Here is a 23175-nt window from a genome sequence, read left to right as displayed (position 1 = left end):
ACCAAATCCTGCTTCTCATACTGCCATAATCTTCTTACCTGTGATTTTAGAGAATAATGGCATTGCTGCTCTAATGGAAAATCAGAGTCACTCTATATATCCGTGTACCAGAATTCTTTTTCTTTCTTATGGTGCCTATTTCTTCCTGTTATTTTTTTGGAGGCTTGAAGGATTTAGCATTCAAGTTCAGTACATGTTCAATCTTTAATTTACATCTTGCCCATGAAATCAAAGCAATTGTTCAGATTTTCTCTGGTTTGTGTCCTTTTATTGCTAATACAAATTATTTTGTGGCTCTAAATTTTACATGTGATATTTTGTTAATATTTAATGAATCATTCACACCTGCATGCATCATTCACACCCACTGAAACTTCTGAGCACTGCAAAACTGGGTTTTGCTGTACCTCTGGAATGACCTGCATGGTTTTCTTTTTGCTGGTTTAAACACGAATGTGTTGACCGAGTTAAAATTAGATTTAGAGAGCAATGTTCCGAGTCTGTGTGTTATGGTGTGATATTATATAATTATTATAGATGGGACACACATGCACTATAGAAGAGACTGTATCAGTGACATTACTTTTGTTCTTAGCCTGATAAATAGCTCAGCTTCTCTCTTAAACTCCTCTCCTTTTTTCCCCGTGTTAGGCGAATTTACCCTCCTGATGATAAGACCTTGCTTGAAAAGTATGACACTTTGTTAGCCACTGCTTTCCAGACCTTTCTTGCTGGAAGAGCAGCTTCGCTGCAGCGGGAAATGAATCATCCTTTAAAAAGAATGAAGGTACTGAAGGACATGAAGTGTTGGCTTTAGAAGTTACTTCTCTTTGAATTCATGACCTTGTGGTTTAGTTTCACGATAATCATGTGTGATGGCTAATAAATAGCATTTGATAATGTTTCCATGATTTTATTATTATTCTTTGTGCAGCTTGTGGGCCAGATCCTTGAATCTGGATGACCTGCAGTGGACCCAGGGTGGAGACAGGCTAGATGGCTTTAAGCTACTTTACCATATCCCTGATCCTCAGCCTTACCCCTGGCCAAACCAGAGGTTGGCAGAAACTGCTTTTGAGCTGGTAATTGCCTCCTTCTTCCTCCAGTAACGTTCCCAGCCTATTCATCCACCCATATGGACTGGAACAAGAGATACCCTAAAACCAGCTCCAAAACCTCGGCCTGTTTGCTTACTTATTTAGTCAGAGACAGTAGGAAAATGACTATATTAATAACCAGTTAATGTGATTTAATTTGAAATCTGAGAAATAAATGATTTTGCATCTTTGTAGTTGGCATCATCCAGCAGTTTTACAGGAATCTTTGTTTAACCCTTTCTTCAGACCTTTATTTTTAATAAATGTTAAGACTTGATTTTAACTTTCATTTTGCTTGTAAGGAGAGATGCATGCATGAGAAAAAATGCTTTTATTTCCTCCTGTGGAGGAATTCATAGTCTTATTTCAGGAATTAGTAATCAGGGTACTTTCAAATTCCTACCACTTTCTACTTGAATTTTAGAAGGACAGGATATGTCCTGCTTTGACTCAATTTTAATGAAATTCCCATTTCTAGGAGGAGGACATTTTGGATCTTCTGGAGCAGTGTGAGATAGATGATGAAAAGCTAATGGGAAAATGCACCAGGCAGCGAGGACCTAAGGTATTTGAATTCTGGATACCAATTTCTTGTTTCACTCTGTAGACAGGTATTCTGGGAATTTTAAGTGGGGAATTTAGTTAGCTGGTCCTGGTGGAAGTTTTCTTCTTCAGAATGGCACTAACTTTCTTTTTTTTTTTTTAAAGTATGGAGAGAAGCATCACTACTATTTGTCCAACTAAATCTCATTAAAATTTTAAGTGTATATTTTAGTGTAAATTTTAATTGTATATAAGATCCTTCTTTCCCTCTCTAAACTGTTTTGAGGAATTGCCATGCTTGGCAACTGCTGTTGTGCAAGAGATTGCTTGATTTCAGTGTGTGAAAGGATTTTTATATCAATAGCCTATCTCAAAAGAATGCTTTCATCTTTAATTGATTAGTTCCAAAATTAGGAATTTTGAGATCATGGAATAAAAGGCACCATGGAAGGTCGAAGAATTAATTATAATTTTAGTATGTCTGTGGCTTCCTCACTTGCTAAAATAGTTGTACAGTGTATCTTGGAACCCGTTTTACATCCAAAATCTGCTTTTAATGTGAATGTATATTATTTTTGGCTTAATGCTTTCTGATTGTGTGCACAGTTGATGTGAGTCTTTGCCTTAAATAAACGGCATATCTCTGTAAGCCAGTGAAGATAAATAGTTTGAGCTTGGCTAAAATAAGTATGTTTTTTATATCCTCCAAATGTTTTAGGTCAGGTCTGCTTAGAAGAGCTGCATCTGTGTTCCTGAGCTCTGATGGATTTGTTTATTGATGCATGTAAATGTTTTTCCAGCGTTTCGTGTTTCTGATGACATGGTGTACAAACCTGTGAATTTAAGTACAAAATGAATGCTGACAATTGTTCTGAGCTTGAAGAGGTACTTCAGATATGTGCAAGAATCCAAAGGGCTACATCTTATTACAGGCATGCATACTGGAAAGAGGATCTACATCCCCAATCTGGTATTAAGATAGATTTGCAGGGACCTCATTACAAATATGGGGATTTTGTGAGCTAGTGCTTTAACAGCAGTGGATTCATTTAAAGAAGAAAAAAAAATCCAGTCCACCCAAGGAACACACTCAATCCCCATTCTTCGGGAATTCTTTTCCTGGAAGTTTGTTTTCAGTTCTTTAACATGGGGTCACTTAATTCAAGTTTAACATCTCAGTGACATTTTTTCCTTTTTCCAGAAGCCTGTCTTTCCCCAGCAACCCCCAGAGAGCATCCACCTGTTTGACTGTATCACACAGACCTGATCTGTTCTACCTCTACTCTGGTTGCACACAAGCCAGTCCCAAACTGGAGGCTGGAAATGTTTAAAAGGGTACTAAGGCCAAATTGAGAAACCCCTCTCAATTAGTTTTAGGATGAATTTTGATTAATTATGAGTCAGACTATATGCCACGGTCTTCTTTTATAGCAGACAAATGGACTGTGTAGCTTACAAGCTGCTCTACCAGTACAACATTGTTTGCACTTACAGGAGAAAGAAAACATTGCTTATGACCGAAATTTCCATTTTTTTTGTGATAAAATCGATGGAATCAAAAGGGAAAGCAATGAAACTAGCTATTCCAGGGAGATTGTTTCTTTTCCTTGCAGTGTGCACACTTCATGCTATACAGGATTTCTATTCCTGCATCTTTTTTTGTGGTCCTGTTGCACTTCTCAATCATTATACAACCCTCCCTGGTTGTATAATGTCCTGTGCACTCCCTTTGAAATACAGATGCCCATTGTGGATGGGCTTGGATCTTTTCCCAAAAGAGCAGCTCCTCTTTCCTGTAAGGGGTAAGGTGCATATGGCCAATGATATGCAATTAATTGGCCACCTCTTTGTAAAGGGGATGCTATGAGATGTGTAGGCTCTAAATATTTATTATATAGAAATCTGGGCAGTGGGACAGGCAGTAGAACTCACTATTGCCTGTTAATGTGTCAGGTAGGAGAATAATCCAGCTGTGAAACTCTTTTTGTAACCATAAAGTCCTACAAATAAAGAGCTATTTGCATATTAAGAAAGTAACGTATGCAAATTCTAACAGAGAAAAAACTAAACCAACTATGGGACAGGTACTTCACATCATGTCATCCAACAGGAAAGGTTCTTTTAGAAGGTCATAAAGTCTCTCCCCCTTAAAATTCAGTAGGTGGCCTGCTGACAGAAGCTACTGTTAGGAGGTCAGATGCATTCTCTTCCTCAGAAAAAAAGAACAGTCAGAAAACTCTGTACAGAACAGCTGGAATAGTCAGGGGAGACGTGTTTTCCTCCTCATCCTCCTCCCTACATAGAAACGTGTATAAATATCTACATTTCCACATACCTATCTATATATGAAGGGTAGGGGGGTGTATAAACAACTGTTCCATAATTGCCAGGAATTTCAGCCTTATTTTTATTTGAACATGATTAGGAACTCCATGGAGAAAAAAATCAAGAATTTCTCAGAATGAAGGCATTTTTTTCCTGCAATGAAAATGTTACTGAGCTCTGTGTAGACTGAGAGATGCTTTCTGGAAATGTCCAGCTTATTGTAGCCTCTTAGAGGTCTCCTTCCACCCACACACTGCCAGGGTTCCTGTGTCCCACTGTACCTGTGTGTGGGATGAAGGGCCAGGGAAAGAAAAGAACAGCTAGGAGAGAGGAAATGAGCAATTACTGTCCTTTTCAATCCTTTGCTATGAGATCAGATGAGTTTAATCACAGAAAAATCAGGTTAGCATAAGGAGAAAATCAAGGTGATTAAACTTGCTAAGCAATCAAATCTCTCTTACTTTAGGAGGTCAGTTTAAACCCAGATCTAGCTATCATTTGTCCTTATTGCTTTTCATAATTCTTTGACTTGTCTTTTTGTTTTTCTGTGTTAATTGATGTGAAGTCCTGGTCAGGATGTTCTTACTGTTTAGTGTAGAACGTGTGAGGAACATGTATGTGATAAGTGGAAAGCCCCTGTGTGTTTTGAGTGAAAATGTTTATTATACCTTGCCTAACTCATCAGGACTGTCTGATCAGTGTATTTCTATCATACACAGTATTTCATGATTAGGACAGCTATTTCTAAGACTGTCCTTTTGGCAGATAGATAAATACACAGCAATGTATTCTTTGTGTAACAGCAATTGTCAGGGCTCTCCTCAGTGGAATATTCTTCTTTAACTTCTCTTTATCTGGTCAAACAGCTTGGGATTGCATAAACAGGCTGTCACTTTTTAGGCAGAAATCTCTTCCCTGCTTTGTCTGGAATGGAAGTTTAGGAAGCATATGTTTAGTTATAAAATGGATCTTGCAGCAACAGCATGTTTTGGGGCTTTTTTCTGTTACCTTTCCTAATAAATCTAGGTGCATTACATTATGTTAATACATTAGGAAAATTTAAATTCTTCCCGAGAGTTCTATTTCACTCTGACTCAAAGTATGTTCAGAAATCACGATATTTTTTTTAAATCTGAGCTTTAATTGCAATCCATTCGATGACTAGGAAGATGTTGCCATCAGCATAGCTTCCTATAGCTGAGAGTTACTGCAAAGAAAATGTGTAGGAAAAGAAGGTGACCAGTTAAATCTGCTTAGGATAACAGAGGTAATGGAGGATACTGCATTGTTCGTGTCTGACCGACGGCAGGTGGAAGAAGGAACATTTTCATTTGTCGTTTCTGGTCTTGCATCAGTTTCTCTGTCTCCTACTGTTTGATTTTTGTCTTGCAGTATCCTTGGAAATAGCTCAGGATTCATTAGCTGATGGCACTGAATCCCATGTTAACATGGGACACCAAGAACACCCAGCACAGCTTTCTCTGTTCTTCCAGTTTCTGCTCTCTGCAGGATGTGCATTAATCACTTTCTTTTTCAGAAGTACAGCAGCTGAAGTTCCTTGGCCTGTTTTTTTACTGCATGTTGATCATGGCTGAACTCTAACTTCAGTTATTGCAAATATCAGCGAAGGACCTGAACTGATTGTAAATAGTGTTCTATAGCACTTGATTTATGATTTCAAACTATAATTCAATATGTCTGCTACTGCAAGTCATACTTGAAATAAAATAATTCCCCCCTTCCCGTTACTATATTATGCTGTTCTTCATGTGAGAAAGATTAGGGTTACTGTGGAGTGAATTTAATGAAATATTTAAGCATTTATTCTAAAATACAGAGCAAACTTCCAGTCTAATTTGGGAGGGTTTATAGCTGTGCAAATCCTGCCTGAACCTGCCTGAATCAGGTACTTTTTTTTCCCCTTTTTCTTCAGCCCTTGTGTTCAATGCCAGAAAGTGCACATTCCTTAAGGAAAATTAAGAACCACAGTAGTGATAGTAGCTGTGATAGTGGTAGCTGTGTGTCAGACTCAGGAGAGGAAACTGAAAAGGAAGATCACAATGAAAAAAAAGAGAAAAAAGTTTCATATGATCTTGAAGAAAATAAATGCAAACCTTTGGAACGATCAGGTAAGTTAAATCATTTTTCCAAGTAAGTCTGGCTTTGATGATGAATTATATGAAATTCTTCAGTATTTTAAAATGTATCAACATTTGTATCTTAGGAGTAAACACTGCTTTGCTTGTTTCATTTTCTTTAAAGTATTTTCTAAATTAATAGATATAGCAGGTTATTTTTTTGTTTTAGTAGTATATTGTCTCAAAGATTTCATAATGTGATTGCACATGTGTAGTACTGCTTCTAAAATTTTATTTTTCATAGCATTTGTTTAGCAGAAGACTGAATTAAAAAACTACAGCTATACAGGAGCAGAGGAGGGATGCCAGATCTGCAAATATGGGATCCATCGAGCACATTTTCTCTCCTGTTTCCATATTCTTACGGTCAGGAAGTCACACTCAGTAGTCACATACTTTTTGACCTACAGGGCACACGCCCTCTCTAATAAATCTTATGGATGTTATAGAGGACTGGAGTCTACTTGATTAAAGCTGAATATGGGGAAGAAATAAATCTTCTTATAGAGTGTGGAAATTATGTCTTATTAGGGGATCTGACATGACTGACTGCTACATTTAGAGTTGTTATTCATCATACAGGGTAGTACAACATGTGTTCACACGTGTTGATCATGTATGTTATTAGTTACAAAGACTGAAAAATGGGCATTAAGAGAATAGTAAGTAATTGCTTCACTCATTTAATTTGTCTGCAGGGAGAATGAACTGGAAACCCTCCACTAAAGCTGCCAAACCTCCCTCGTACTCGTCCCCCACGTCCTGCCCAGCCCCCATGAGGCGCTCAGTGAGCTGCCCCCGCTCCATCTCCGTGCTCACCCTGCAGTCCCAGGCAGAGCCACGGCCCTGCTCAGCCAAGGCCCCTCTGCAGCTGCACAGAACATCCTCAGTGAACAGGTCCCACTCCTTAAACCGCAGCCCATCCTCGGCCAGAGGCTCTCACACAGCCACCCTGGGAACTGGGAGCTCTTCAGGGGTGAGTTAACACAGCAGTTGCATTCAAAATGTGTTCCATTGCTCCAAAACTCAATAAACACATCACTAATTTGCACCATGTCAGAAAGCCTAAGGTTATTTTGACAGCTGCTTGGGAATATAAGATCTCTAGACCTGTCTATGACTCAGGGTGAGTGCTAACTGATGTTTCAGGGTTCCTGGTGCAGCAATAGAGATGTTACATTTTGTGAGAATGGAAGCCTGAAGAGCTTTTGTGAATGGGCAGCCTTCTCTACTAAATAGGTTTTTGAAGCTAGAAAGGGTCATTACCTCTCTCAAAAATTTTCTGTGATTTGTTTGGGGGCTTCTGGTTCTGAAATAAGGATGCACCTACCTTCAAAATCTTTACAGTAACAAAAATAGATCAATATTTCAAACCCAGTGTATACTCCAAGGGTAAATACATTGTACCAAAATAAAACATTAGTAAGACTTTGTATGGGTATCCACTGTAGAAGAAGGTGTAAGTAATTTTCAACCTGTACTTGTTTTATGTATGCTATACCACTGCAGTAGAGCTCTACTTCCAAAGTGAACAATTGAAAATTTATGTAGTGCTTGTTGTCTTCAGGATTTGCCACTGCAATAACTGGAAGTCGTTTTCTTTCTTTAAAAGGGAAGATAAAAGCTTCCTTCTTTTTGAAGCCTCTCCTTGAGACAGATAAGCAACTAGACTGAATAATTAATAATCAGATTAAACACTTTTAGATGTTTAGAATTTGTGTGGTTAGTTATAATTTCACAATGTACTTTGAACCATATATATATTCTCATTTTGTTACCAGACTGTCATCCTCTTTGGCATCTCCTTCCAGCCCAGGCATTTGTTCTCTTGTGTTTGCATGTGGAGCACATCCTCACTCACCCAGGCAGTGTTTGTGGGGCTCAGCCCCAGCCCCACACTGCACTGCATGTGGTGCCACAGCCTTGCCAGGAGTGCTTTGATGCCTGACCCAAATATTCCTTCACCCACATCATTCATCTGGAGATGGGGCAAAGCAAATTGGCACTTTTAACCCCTATTTGCAGCCTTTCTGTATTGTGGTGAGCTTTGATTATGAGAAATCCTTTTGTAATGCTAATTAACTTGCTTCGTAGTATTTACTATCTTTAATCATCATTTTTATCCAGTAGAACATTCATTGTCTGTTTTGCCTGTGAGGCTTTGTCTACAATGATGAAAAAGGATCCTTTTAAAATTGTGTGCTGACATCTTGTGAAATACTCCTTACCAGAGTTTTCCATCTCTAAAGTCAGTTAATAGAATTGGAAAGACATTAAGATTGTGTCTTCCCAACAAGGCGCTGAAGGTATTTTTTATCCATTAGCTATCTCGAGTTTCAAAAGCACCCTTTTATCATCATGATGTACTCAGGGAGTTTAATGAGACAGGGCTAATATAGATTTTTCTATTCACATTAACTTTATATCAAATATAAATTACTGAAAGATTAAGAACAGTCTCTTACCATCTGACATTAAAAATGGGCTACTTGCTTAAATTAACATTAGTAAGAAACCATACTCTCTTTTTCATTGAGAAAGCTCCACCACAGAAATGATCTTGATATGCAGAACAATTACATTGGGTGATAGAGCTTAGGTCACACTTCCTAAAAATAATGTTAATAAAATTACTTACAGAATGGATAAGAACTACTCATAATTTAGCGCCGTATTCTGAATGGAACTCTGTTCATAATTATTTTTGCAACTAAGAATAATATAATATATATTACTGCTAGAATAAAATTAAAATTGATAAACTGTGACTTCCTAAAAAGAAATCATTTGTGCATGATAAAGTGTTAGTTTATCTATCTTTTGGGCAAAAAAAGAGCAGTATATTGCCATTTTTTGGAGGCTGCTGAGATCCAAATGTTCTAAAGATATGGAAACAAAGTTTAGAATAAGCCATTTCCAGTTGTAAATTATAGAAGTTATTACAGCAGTTATAAACAACAGTGGATTTGGAACTATTTGCTATCTCATTTCAGCCACATTAATATGTATCAAATAGCAGGGTATATTTTTGTAGTTGGAAATGTTTATCCGCCGCTTAAGCAAAAATATCCTTAAGTATTGTAGTGTTTACAAGATACAAAGATTTAGAAATGCCTAAAAATTTTGAATTTCATCTTGAAAAAAATTAAAATGCAAAAGTATGTTAAAGTAAAGAAAGAGGATCAGAAATACTTCCACGTAGTGTCTTAATGTTTTAAAGAAAACCCTCGAGAGAAGGTCTTTTACAGACACTGTAGGGGTTCTGATCAGTGTGGGTATAAAAAGCACTGACATTTTAAACAAAATTCTGGACAACCCAAGACACTGTCAGACCCTTACTGACCAGAACTGGAGCAAAGTGTCCTCACTTTTTAATGCTTCCTTTAATGATACATTGCCAGTTTCTGTTCAATTGCTGAAGTGAAGAACTGAAAGGATGATTTTTGTGACTAATAATATTTTTCATAATGCTGAATTTGAATTCAAAGTCTGTTATCTAAATTCCAAATTTATACTTAAATTGTGTGCACCATAAATATTGAATATATATTTGTGTATTCTGTTTCAAACAAACTTACATTTGAACTGTTTTTCTTGAATTTCTTGACAACTCTAACTAATGGTGATGCATTAATGTACAAGACACGTGTGTATATTAGTTATGTCTTAGATAATATGTCTATAAATTTAAAGAATATATTTTATATCACCCTATTTTTAAATTTTTTTTTCAAGCAAACATCTTTATAATGAGATTTAATGACACTCTTGAAATTTTTCCTGTGCTTTGTATTGGTTTTTAGAGTGAGTCTTTGCTGCTACAGAAAACAAAAGAGCAAGAAGCTGCTCTGACAAAAGAGACTCTTCTCCTTATCAATGACATGAGAATCAAGTTCCCAGGAAAAACAGATGAAGAATCTGAATTAATTATAGAAGACGTAAGTATCTATAAATAAGAAAAAAGAACAGGCTAGACACTGTTTAGACCACTGAAATGAAGCAAAGTAAAAAGCTCAATCCATGATTCTTGAGCTCCTTTGGCCTTAAAACTTCCAAAACTGAGGATAATTCAGAAGATTTTGGAAGTTTGGAGCTTTGCATACTTTCTGACTTTAAAAGCAGCACTGAAAGCATTCCTATGTCCTTATAAAATATATGAGAAACAGTCAGGAAGGTTAGGAAAATGCAATTTTTCATTGTGGAGAAAGTTAAAACTTTTAAGTAAGCCAAGAAGAATGTCACAATTAATATTTCATCTGATGTTGTTAAAACAGATCCTGACGTGTTTCATTTGCTCTCAGATATGCACAGCAGAGAGCTCAGAGTGGTATCTGCAAGGCACACTGGCAGTTTGCTGCTCATAAAGAACACCAGGCACACACTTTTTGGCTCTTCTTGTCTACCAGCTTAGCCTTTCTCACATCCAGCACGGTCCTGAGCCTCGTAGTTTGTCAAAGGCATGAAACAGTGCCCAACTAAAGGGCAATTAAAAACCAATATTAAGATATATAAGCAGAAATTACCTGCTGTCTGAATCCCTTTTAAATATTTAGTGCAAAGAAGCTAACACCAGGTTGGAAAAGAAAAAAATTAAGATAGAAGTTCTTTTCTCAGTTTAGAAGAAATCTGAAGGGATCTGGTAATGTAAATGAACACTGGTGTCCTGGTGTAGGAAGCACAGCCCATGGTGAGTCAGTCACCTGATTCATTATCTGGCCCCAAACCTCCTCTGCTCTGAGAGCTTTCCAAATGTTGAAAACATCATCAAACCACATCTGAGTGGGACAGAATTCTCCTCTAAGGGTGGTTGATTTGTGTGATGCTGGCAGATAACATTCAGAACCAGTAGCTTGGGTTTCTCATCGTTGAAGCAGAACTAAAATGCTTCATTAAATGTCTCCGATGCTCATGAACGAAATACCAGCTTTCACTTGGGTTTTTTTGTATTTTTATCTTGTGTTTTACAATGATTACAGATTATGGATAATTGGAAGTATCATAAACCAAAAGTGTCATCCTATTGGATGTCAAAACTGGATCCAGTAAAGCAACGAAAAGTAAGTGACACATTTCATTTGCTGAAGGTAACTGAAGTAGATGCATGGCAGTGTTTCTACTGGTGTTTAGCAGTAGCTGGGAGTGACTTGAGATGCTGAAATCCTGGCTATTGATACTAACATATATATGAATTAATTCTATTGTAGGAAATCATGTTGCTCCATATTTGGAGAAGCATGATTATCCTGAATTATAATTTAAAAACCAATTTCTTTAAAACTTAATCTGCTGAAAGAAAAGGAAACAAATAAATGATTAGTAGCTTATATACCTAATTTTATCTAACATTCTTAGAAGTGTATTGACTCAGCAGGTTTGATTCATAAGGGTTAAACAAGTCAGCAGTTTCAGACCAAGAATGCTAAAACTCCATCAGAGTTAGTGATATTGCACTTGGCTGTTTGAGTTTTTGACCCACAGTATTAGAATAGATTCTATTGAATAAAAAATGGACCTGCCCAGCAAAGCATTTTCTCCTTTAAGCATTATTTCAGAAAGCCCACAATAAAGGGAGGTTCTGCCCTGTATTTGACTAGCAGTCATGTCAAACCAGGGGTACAGGAAGGATCAGCATCACACACATTGATCCAGGTTGTTACTCACAAAAACTGCACAACCAGAAACGGGCACTTTGCTCTTCTTGTGAGGATATCCTTTACAACTTAGGAGACTTATAATTCCTGGAGCACTAGCGAGCCCTTCATCTTTGCTTGCACTGGAAATGATTTGTCTTTTTTTTAACTGCTTTTAACCTCAATCCCTTCAAGCAATCAGATAGTTATTCTTGGAAGGGTAGTTTATAAAAACGGATTAACTTTGACAATGACATTGCAGCTGAGGACTGCCAAATGTCTTTTGTTGATTTGAAAGAAGTATGTTTTATATTCCAATGAGGTGGGTGAAGGAGAAGTGAGCACAAGGTGGAGAATATTTATGCATGTAAGGAATCTGTCTCAAAGGTACCTTTCCACAACTTTGTGAAATACAAAACGAATCTCAGTCCCCTTCACTGTGCTTACTGGGAAATTCTAATGCACAAAAAGAAAATATCTGGGCAATGTACTAGATTTCACAGTGTTCATCCCTGACAGCTGTATTTGCTTAACAATTATTGAGCATGGTGCAGAAAAATTAAACTTCTGCTCATATTCTTAGTGTGTAATATTCAAGAATTACAGCACAGGAACAGGAGGCATTCAGAAGCAAGCTCAGAGTAAACCAATGCAATCAATGCATGCTAAAAAGAAATTTAACCTCTAAGACTTTCAAGAAAAAGAGACTTTTGTGGCAGGGGGGAGTTACGACTGCTTCATGTTACATTACTTTACATAATTTCTTTAGAAGTGTTTTGATGCTTACCAGAGGGTTCTGAATATGCTCTTTCATAACATCTTGTTCTGTTACACCTAGATAATTGCTTTTGTTAAAGTAAATGTTGTAAATTAAAGTAAACAGAAAGATGAAGGCAAGCTAAGGAAATTAACTTAGAAAAGTGAAGATGTAGGTTTTGTGACTTCCAGCCCTTGTGCAATGCCTTGTCTCTTTTCTTAAATGGATGATTGAGGCCATGTTTGCAAATTAAGGACAATTAACTGGTACATTTCCTGCTCTGGCATATTGACAAAGAAAAGTAATTTTTTTTCCAGAGTACCTGGCAGTCTGTGCCTTGCTCTAAGATACCCACTTCTTAGTTTTCTTCAACTCCAGGTGCTAAAGTAAAAGCTCTACATTGGCATCACTGTTCTTAGCTCATGTCTATTGGATTAGCAAGAGAGGCTATACAGGGTGGAATTGTTCTGTTCCACCCAGACAGGTAAATTACCACCGGTCAGTGTAACATTGCAAAGAAATATATGGTTGATCCTTCCGTAATTCAGGGACTGACTGAGTTCAAATGGGTGGATACAACCACAGATACCTGCCATTTGTGTGGGAAAGCCTTAGACAGGTGAGACACAAGGAAAGGTGCTTGAGAAGCATGAAGACAACAGGCTAATGCTGCTAAGGAAGTGTCTGAAAATCTGGAGCCGTTCCTCAGGCATGGGGCAATCCAAAACCTGGGGTTAGCTCCTGCTGTCACAAAAAAAGAGAAGCATCCTTAGGTTATAATTTCTTCCTCTTTCTATCTCACTCTTTGGGAGGAGGAGACTATGGGTGTGAATTTTAGTGGGCTAGACACCTGCATGCATAAAGATTCCCAACAGAGATGACAGTATTGTATTTGCATTGGATTATTATGTGCATGGATTAAGTGCAAGACCTATGCATGCAAACTAATTCTAGGTCTTCAAAAAGAGCTTAAATAACATGGAAACCCCATATTTCATCAAGGCTGACATTATTAGGTATCTATAGATTTTCTGCCCATTAAGCAGTGCTACACAGCTTCCTTGTGCTATTGCAAGCATTTTATTTATTTATGCTTTGTTTCCTTCGTGGTGTCCTATCAGGCTATTTACAAACAAGTTTGTTATGCAGAACCAAAAAATTGCAATTCTACACCATGCTTCCATACTTTACTGTTCTACTAAATCTCTTTCACCTTTTGAGAGACCATGTGAATCAGTTTGTCATCCATAACTGAAAGTTTCCTGGGAAAGCATTGTACTTTCTCATTTACAAAATCCTATATCAAATCAATAAATACCTCCATTTATACCACTCACTCGAGTCTGACTGGCTTTTGGAAGATGCTGTCAGGAAAAGAGGCAGAGAAGCTGTTTCCTTTAGAGGAAATTATGTTGATTTAACTGACTTTTTGTTACATGCACTGTAGGCTTTTTTGTAGGACAGATCTGACACTGTTCTGAGTGCCAGTGCCAGGCCTAAACACTGCTTTGGGCACAAAACCATTTAGATCTGTCAGTAAGTCTGGGAATAGTCAGAATCCACGACACTGTTTTTCTCCCGGGGTTGTGAAGGGAGCATAGGGGCCTGACTTCAGAGAACATGCAGATATTTCAAGGCAGGCAGGGTGAGTCCCAGCTCCCTCCCAGCCCCAGTCCAGTGGGATGTGCCAAGGTGTGTCCAAGGAGTGCTGGGCTGGGTGTGCAGCTGCCTCGCTGTCTGTGCTGTACAGAATGCAGCTCAGCTCTTCTCCCACCACATCTGCAGGTACTTACCTTTAAAGGTACTCTGGGTAGAATAAATCCATGACATTTCTATAAATGTTGCTATTTTAAATGTCTTGCTGATCATTTTCTCACTTATTCATTTTACTGCACTATCTCCTGCCAGGTAAACTAGTATGGTTTGATCCAGAGTAACACTGAGGAGTTTGTAGCTCTTCAGGACATTTTAGTTCTTTGTAAAATAGATGATATTTTAAAAGGGGGTGAGAAAAGAAGATACATAGTATTTGGGTTGTTAGTTAAGTGCTTCTAGTCTGTAATTGTGTCCATTTTGTTTCTTTTTAAGCTCTTTTTGTCATTTAAATGAACCAGTATTGAACAGACCGAAAAAATAGAAATGAACTTTTCTGTAATAAAAATAAAATATTTTGATTTGGCTTTGCAAAATGTTATTGACAGAAAAAGCATATAATAAAAGTTTGCTGATGAATGCACAGAAATGAAACCCAGACATCTGTGGGAATTCATGGCTCTGCAGTCTCTGTGTGTGTGTGTGTGTGCAGTCAGTCAGCCATCAGCTGGTTTTGGGTTTTGCAATATGCCTTTGCTTTGTTTGACTTGGAATACTCTTTGCTAGGTTCTGGATATAGTCAGGACAGGTGTTCGTGCAGTTCTGGAGCACGTGTGGAAAGCTCCAGACGTGGACAGTTTGCATCTCTACCGCCTGTTTAACCGGCTGTTCAGTCGCTTGCTCTGGGGCCGTGGTCAAGGCCTGTGGAACTGTTTCTCTAATTCAGGGTAAGCCTGATTTTCTTTTCTTAGCCTTCTTCATAACTTCAACATTACAATCAATGCTGGCATACTTTGTTGCTGATTTTTATTCCAGAGAATACTGTAATACATTGAACTTGTTTTAACAGCATCTAAAGATACAGTATAATTAAATCTAATAATATAGGCCAACTTTTTCAGAAGTGGAATCCAGTATTTAGTTATGTATTTACAAATATAATAATCTAGGGAAAATAATCTAATTTTCAAAATATCTGAACCTTAAGTCAACTCTTCCATGGGATGGTGCATGATTTTCAGGCCAGACCACTGTGTCAAACGTGGACTTGCCATCAACAGAAATCATTGTCACATCTGTTTGAGCTCCAGACTCAGGAGGGAAGAATTCAGTCATAAGTGCATCTGACACCTCGTGCCAAATGCAGTGTCACTTCTGTGATGTACAAATAATGAGTTCCAATTTCTGTGCTTGATTACATTTACTGTTTCCCTTCAGATTTGCACAGGTAGGCACTGGGAATGTAGCACACTCCAAAAGTTAAAGTAGGGTAAGAAAAGTTTTCTGTGTTTCCAGTCTGAAGCATTTGTTTTTGTACAATCCTCAGCAGCTGCTGGATCCCTTCTCTATGCTAGCAGAGGTGTGTGAAGTCTTGAGTCCAAGCTCAATTCTTTTGTTGTTATAAAATATTGTAATCACCTTCCTTTTTAATAATACTGTTACTATTCTGTATTTTATTTTTAGCATGCAAATCTTCTAATGTGCATAAAATTTTTCATTTTCGATTTTTTTTCTCTGCAAAGAGTGGTTTTTATTCTAAACCTTTGAACAACTCTGCTGCTCACTTGACTTGGGATAAGAGTCTTTGAGCCAGCAGAAGAGTTCAAGGGAGACTGGGATTTTTTGTTCATGCAGAACAAGACTCAGCTGACTCCAAAGTGGAGCTCTTCTTTGGCAAAGATCCAGTTCCTTGGAGGAGGAGTCGCTTTGTAAAAGATAAAACAAAAAAAAGTAAAAGTAATATACAAATATCCAGCATGGGTAGAGAGATCACTCTGCATGGAATACACTCAGTACATAATTCACAGAAGAAAACAAAAAGGCTGTTTGTCCCTTCCCAGTCTGTTGTTTATTCAGTTGAAGCACCTTCTGGCCATGGAACAGCTGAGAACTGACAGCACCTCTGCAGCACAGAGGCCAATGCTCATCCCTGCCCTACTGCACCAGCCTAAAGAACAGACTGGCACAAACACAGGGCATGTGTACAATTTGGGAAAACATGTTGGGAAGGGGCATTAATGTGCTGATTCAGAAACAGCATGACTACATGAAAATATATTAAGCAATGCAGTATGTTAACTATTCATAAGATATATGTCTTGGGAGAAGACAGGAGCTAATAGCCTTAAGGGTTCCTCTTGATCATTAGATCTCTGCTTGGTATGTGCTATTTTAGTAAAAAGAATGAAAAATGAAAATCTCAGGGGAAAAAAAAGGGATGTAGATGGTTTCATAAAGCTACATTTGTTTTACTGTATGATAAACAATTAAAATTAATAAGACAAATTGTTGACTTCAGATGGTTAGAAAAAAACTAACACATAATTGACCATATTGAACATAATTGACCATATTGCACAATCAAGGGTACTAGTCTTTTTTTTTGATCTGGTGAGGTGTTGAGGTGTATGCAAAAAACCATTGTAGTCTTCTGTGCTAAAACATACCTGGTTTATATTAGTGTGGTAGGGTTTGGTGGGTTTCTTTTCAAAGAGAAATGTCTTTTTAAGAAAACAAAAGGGATGTTTCTATAGATGTGCTTTTCAAGTTGCACTTAATTGTAGCAGACCAACCTCATATGACCAGATGAAATAATTAGTATTTAAGTGAGAAAACCAAGAGACTCTCCTCATATGATTTTTTTTTTTGATAAGGAAGCAGAGCACATACTAATCTCCTGTAAATGAATTTTGTGTTTATTTCTTAGTGTCATGTCCTTAAAAAAAAGAGTATTATTATGCTGTGAAGAGATTTAGAAATAATTTGTTACTTTTATTAATTCTTTTAATATCACATTTGCATTCAGGTGGTAACCTGTTAAAAATAATAAGTGTTTTATGTTATTCCTGTTGTAAGACACATAGACAATTATGTGACAGTAAATGTTTATCTGCTAAACCTAAGTAATGGCTCTATAAACACTTAAGGGAACAAACCAAGTGAAAAATGGCAGTGGACATTTCCCATATGAAGATTAACTTCTTAATTTGTGTTTTGGACTCAGCATTTGCCAGTATTTGTGTTAAATTGTACAGACCTTTCCTGTACACAGGCAAGGTCATGCTTTTCCTCTCGTTCCTCTGCTGTTAAATCTGATATAAAGCAATAAAGCTCTTAGATTGCAATTTGTGACAGAAAACATGAGTTTGTGTCTTTCTCCATAACAGGAGCTCTTGGGAAACCATGTTCAGTAAAAGCCCAGAGGTGGTGACTCCTGAGCAACTGCAGTGCTGCCAACGAATAGTGCAGCTCTGTAAACGCTGCCTGCTGGTGGTGTACAAATACTCAGCAGATTCCAGAGCATCCCCAACTGGGATTAGCCACCACTGGGATGATACAAGGTATAAATTTGAATATTATAAGTGTAATGGATAGTATTGGAACAGGTTTCAGTCTGTGTTGCTACCACTTCACTTTTCTTTAAGCCTGGTTCGCTCTGTATTTAAGGGAAAAAAAGGGAAACTGCCCAACATTTCCCCTGATCCTGGGTTTAGTCACTCCAATCTCACCAGCCCACTTATGAAGTGCCACCAAAGGAAGACTTGATACACAGATCTTGTGTGAGAGTGCACTCATTAAACTCTTGATTGCCTACTGCCTAATTAGCTGCAGCAAAGGCTTTCCATAAAGCGAACTGAAAATTTCCTTTCTTCCCCTTCTCAGATCCCTCAAAGTCACTGTTTCCAGATTTGCATTCCTAGAGGTTTCCTAACATGTCAGACACTTGTGGCCTCACACCCGCAGTGGGATGCTGTAGGGGCACAGCTCCAGCCCAGGGTCAGGTAAGTGCCATCTGATTTACTGCATTGCACAGGTTTGCAAAGTTCATTTCCAAAACCTATAGGCTGAAAGTTTTATTATTTCATCTTACAGAGCATAAATATATTTTCAAACCTTGCAAAACAGCATCATATAGTAAAAGAATTATTTGGCACTTACCCGATTCTCCAGTGGCTGGTTTAGTTCTCCAACTGGATACAGCAGGGATTACAATATTGTCAGTACAGGGATTACTGGAAATGCTCCAACTGTGGAAGTCAATGATTTGGGATTTAACAGGCATAGGTGGAGAATTAAATATCAGTTTCAAATTACTTAGGTTCCAAATTCTATCCATAATGGCAATTTTAATTATTGTGTATATAAACTTACAAATGCTTTGTTTATATAAAATATCTTATATATATTATTTCATAGAAGGGCTTTATGAGTTAAACATTATGGGAAAAGCAAACTTTTGATGTATTATCTGTTAAACTTATTTTATGACTTAATTGCTTACTTGATACAGCTCAGATTAGTTATTTGATACACTGAACCCATTTGTTATTGACATGTGGATCTTAAGACACTCTCACTTAATGTAAAACCAATCAGAAACTGAATTTGTTTGGTCACAGCAAAAGCAGAAGTATGTTAGCCACAAACCAAATCATATTCAATATTAACATCTACTCAGCTATAGCAGGAGTATGGTAAAGTCATTTGGATTAGCTAAGACTAGAAAATCTTCAACCTTGAAGTTTTTATTGCTTTTGCTGTTAATGCTGCAGAAAATTTTACATCATGACCAACCACAAACCATTCAAACTGCTCAGCTGAATGTGCTGCAGCTAACAGGCTTGCATTTGGAAAGCAGTGAAAGGAATGGGCCAAGAGAACTTTCTCATCTCCAGTTCCTGTGCTTCTTTGGATGCTTGAAGGGAATTTATTCATAAATTTCACAGGCTGGAGGAATTTAAGCCCTTTTTATACCAAGTATCAGTAATGGAGTGTCATGACAACTCTGATTGATCTAAGTTACAGTTTTTATATTAGTCTCCACAAATGTTTCATCTATACCTGAGTACAACAATATGCTAAGTAACTGATATTCTGAATTTGTGAAATGAAGGATACATATGGAAATAAATGCTTTTACCTGTTATGGTCCACAATTGTAAGGTAATAAAATATTTTTCTAGAAATGGGAAAACCACAATAACTATTTCACTTATAAGGGTTTCTGTTTTAATGAATCTGCACTGCTACTAATAGTTTTCTTGACTCACCATAAAATTGTATGGTGCAAGAAAAGATCAGAGTATAATTCAAGAAATGTATGAGAAGTCAATTTTTTCAAGACTTTATAAAATTTAATTTGAAGAACTTTGTTTTTTCTGAGCGCTAACCAATTTTTTTAGTTTGCTTGTGATGAAGAAACAAAGTATGTGAAACTAAAGCTTTCAAATACTACACATAGGTAATATTCTCTTTAGCTGAGAAAATTTATTTGTATAGGGAGAGAGAAAAAGATAATGAAAACTGAGAACAAATTAAATTTATTCTGAATACTGTCTCTCAACTGTAAATCCACTGTATGTCATGAAGAATACAATGCTCCTGAATAAGAGCATTGAAATGTTTATTAATGACACTTTTTTCATCAAAAAATTAAAAGTGTAAATAAAACAATGGAAGAGCTCAAAAAATATGCCAAAATCTCTTTAAAAATTAGCTAAAATCAAGCTGTATAAAAAGTCTTTAAAAAGACTTTAATATCTATATAAATTCACCTGTGTTGTAAAATTAAAAAACCCCAGAACATCTACTGCTAGATCCTTACATGTTGCTAAGTGATCTTATCTATGACATGGCAAGGAATCCTGGGAAGCATCAGAGTTTTGTAGTGAATCAGCAGGCAAAGGCAGGACTCGGTCTGGTGACGCTGTGAACTGTCAAGCTCAACATCAACCCCTTCCAAATCTGACTTATTTTTTTGCAAGTTGTTTAAAACTATATTGGTGATAATATTTTATAATAAAGCTTTTTCTGAAGCTGAAGCAAACCTCCTGTGTACGTTTGCTCTGTACAGTCTCCTGCTCACACTGTGGTGCTGTTTCTGTCCATGTGATCAGTCTGTAACTTATTCATCATTAGCCCACATGATTCACTAGAACTGTACAATTTTTAAGCAATGGTTTATACAATTTGTTGTGTTAATCCTTCCTAACGTTGACATAATTAAATGTGAAATTCTAATTTAGTATGGATGTTATTTTTGCACACTTAACTGTGCTCATTTAATGATTTCTACAATTAGGTAATTATACCATGAAAATATTTAAGAATTAATATTAGGCATTTGATAAACTATTGCTTGTAGTATTATACAAAATACAAGCTATTCAGTTGCCTGAATTTAAAAGATAAATGGTCACTGATGTGAATTACTAGGTGTAGCATCATTTCTTCCTTTACAAGAGTAGTGATGATAACATGTCTATTTTTAGAGAATTAGAGCTGGAAACCAAAGCTGAAAATCTTTTTTTTTCTCTAATAATTTTTTTTTTTTACAACTTAACTTTTGACTAATGGTAAAAGTATTAATCTTTGGTAGTAGTGTTACACAGGGTTTCATTGTTTATTTATTAGATGGCTTGAAACATAAAGGTCTAGAAAGCTGTTTGGTCCTCATACAACATTTTGGAATTTTGCAAAGAGTTTGTCAGAGTTTAGATTCCTGTTCTGAGTTGGCTTGTGCCTATTGCCCTTCATGTTTTATAAACAGTATTTACTGTACCCAGTTTCTTGCACACAACAATTATAAGGTATGGTGCATAAACATTAATTCTTTTGCTCTTGAATGTTGCTTTGTCTGTAAACTGTGCTATATTTTTCATATCCTTTCTAGGTATTTATTGCCAGGACCTTCACTGTTCGTCCTGAAATCCTCCTCATCCAAACGTAGCTGCAGTTCATCTGGAATGCCTCGCCCTAACATTCTGTTCACACACAGATACAGTCACTTGTGAAGTTAAAGGAAAGTTGCTCTTTGTAAATAATAGCACCAATATTTTTTTTTCAGTTTGAAATTTGTGATGAAGCTTAATATAAACACTGTTATATATTTCCTACCATCATATTATAATAAAATTTAGCTTAAACCCTACTGTAAAAGCATAGCTTTTCTGGGAACATAATAAATCTTGTTGTTTACATACACATGTGAATGTGTAGATCTTGCTAGGTTTATAAGTAATTCCTTCCTACTAGAAATGTTATTTTTGCTGCAGAATATATAAAATGGAATTGATCTTGAAGATTCTATTACAGTATTACATTATTTTGTAAGTATAATACTTTGACTTGAAAATTATTTATTGTAAACTATATTATTTATTGTCTCAAGTGTAATTGATCCTTTAACAAGGCAGATAATTAAAAAACTCTAGTAGAACAGTAAAACTGTAACAGGCATTGAAAATACTCTGATCAGTTCTTGGACATGTTTAAAATAAAAGCCAAAAAACTCTGTAAGCCAAACCTAAAGCAGACATATTTTTATTTCTTCTCTGAAATGACAAGATCTATTTAATGCTGCTATTTTTCTTAAAGGACATGATATAGTATCTTTTAGCCAAAGCGAAGGCATCTAGTAGACACACAGTAAAATGTCAGTTAAGCATTCACTCTCTAACTGCATTATGGTAATCAAATGAAGGCAGTGTTTGTTTCCAGATTTTTGTCCCATTACCTGTACCCTGTGCCTTTAGGTTTCCTTTGGGAGCAGGAAGTCACCTCAGCTCGCCCAAGCATGCACATGCACAGCTCTGTTTTACTGCAGGAGTGGTAAACAGACATTTTAGGAATTACTGCAGCTGCAATGTATAGTTTCAAACTCTAATTGGTTTGTTGTAGTTTTTAGCATGCAATCCAGTACCTACTGTGGAATGTATCCCTGCAATGGACAGTATTTTCTAGGTTGCTGACATGGTTACATGTTGGAAATGTAGTTCATTTGAAAGCTCTCACTCAGATCCAGCTTCCTGGGGCTGGCTGAAGGGCACAAAAATCAAACAAGCCAGAGCAGGAACTTAGTTTTAACAAGATTTGTAGCCTGAAAACATCATTCAGGTTTTGCTACATACAGCCATTCATCCCACTCAGCATTGTGTCATGTGAGCCTTATTCATTATAGAAATAATTATTAAACAAATCAGTTAATCTAGATTTAAAAATTAATTAAGTTTTTTAACTGAGTAAAGAACAGAGTAGTTATTATTTACCAAAGACTTGTGTACTTATCAATCATTTAACCCTGACATGTGTTTGTAAATTATTGATGTATTTCAGGTATACTTAAAAAAATAATTTGGGGGCTACTTATCCTCAGGAGCAAGTATGTTAATAGTTTTTGATATCCAGCAATTTAAGACAAATTTAAGAGACTTAAGAAATTTGAGGTTGAAGTTGTATGGAAATGTGTTGTTTTGGGGTTTGTTTTTTTTTTACTTTAGTCACAGGATATATAAAACTGGGAATTTGGGTGAGATTTTTGATGCCTGTGCTGTAGTGCCTCAGCTCTACAACTGCAGAAGACTATTTGTAAACAATTAAAAAATTCTCTTGAGATTAGCCAGATGAAAGCAGTCTTTTTGTCTGGTGAAGTCTTTTTAATTTTTGTGGTAATATTAGTTCAGTAATATAACATGTTTGCATTAATTGTATATCTCTTTTGGTCCATACAGTGACTATTAAAGCCTACCCTGGTTATCTGTAAGACCTAATAAAAGCTGTAAATTTTCTCTCCTTGGACAAGGCTTCCATTGTATTCTACTTTTGGCCATAAGGATAAGATCAGCTTCCAACGTAGCTTGCCAGACTCAAACAGAGCTTAGGTAGGAGATTCATATGTCTTTTTATATTTTCCCCCCTTTTCCTTTTTATTTTTTAAATTTCATTGTGATTTCTATTCTCAAATGCCACTGCTGGGCCAAGTCAGTCTGTACAGAATACTCTGCCTCTGCCAAAAGAAAAGAGGGCCACTAACCACACCTGTGCAGTATGGCCAGACTTGGGGAAAAATACATTTAGTGTGGACAAAAGTGGAA

At 36.7% G+C, this 23175-nt stretch overlaps 1 protein-coding gene across 8 annotated transcripts in view; it reads left to right on the top strand.

The window, feature by feature from the left end:
• TTLL7 (tubulin tyrosine ligase like 7) overlaps positions 1 to 22879 on the top strand; it is a 61612-nt gene extending 38733 nt beyond the window's left edge. For 5 of the 8 annotated variants that reach the window (XM_027683095.1, XM_027683094.1, XM_027683092.1 and 2 more), the window contains 10 exons: positions 652 to 787; positions 1576 to 1662; positions 5899 to 6094; positions 6802 to 7079; positions 8335 to 8409; positions 9907 to 10041; positions 11080 to 11160; positions 14870 to 15030; positions 17470 to 17643; positions 20976 to 21096. In XM_027683095.1, coding sequence (XP_027538896.1) covers positions 652 to 787; positions 1576 to 1662; positions 5899 to 6094; positions 6802 to 7079; positions 8335 to 8409; positions 9907 to 10041; positions 11080 to 11160; positions 14870 to 15030; positions 17470 to 17643; positions 20976 to 21096 — 1444 coding nt within the window. Of the gene's footprint in view, positions 1 to 651; positions 788 to 1575; positions 1663 to 5898; positions 6095 to 6801; positions 7080 to 8334; positions 8410 to 9906; positions 10042 to 11079; positions 11161 to 14869; positions 15031 to 17469; positions 17644 to 17965; positions 18085 to 20975 lie in introns of all 8 variants that reach the window. The other 3 variants (XR_003534192.1, XM_027683091.1, XM_027683098.1) reach the window with 3 other exon arrangements.
• Positions 22880 to 23175: the final 296 nt, after the last annotated feature.

The sequence above is a fragment of the Neopelma chrysocephalum genome, unplaced genomic scaffold (genome assembly GCF_003984885.1).
Source record: "Neopelma chrysocephalum unplaced genomic scaffold, ASM398488v2 Primary Assembly neopelma1_64, whole genome shotgun sequence".
NCBI lineage: Eukaryota > Metazoa > Chordata > Aves > Passeriformes > Pipridae > Neopelma > Neopelma chrysocephalum.
The sequence above is the reverse complement of the archived record's forward strand: the minus strand, read 5'-3'. Positions and strand labels throughout refer to the sequence as shown.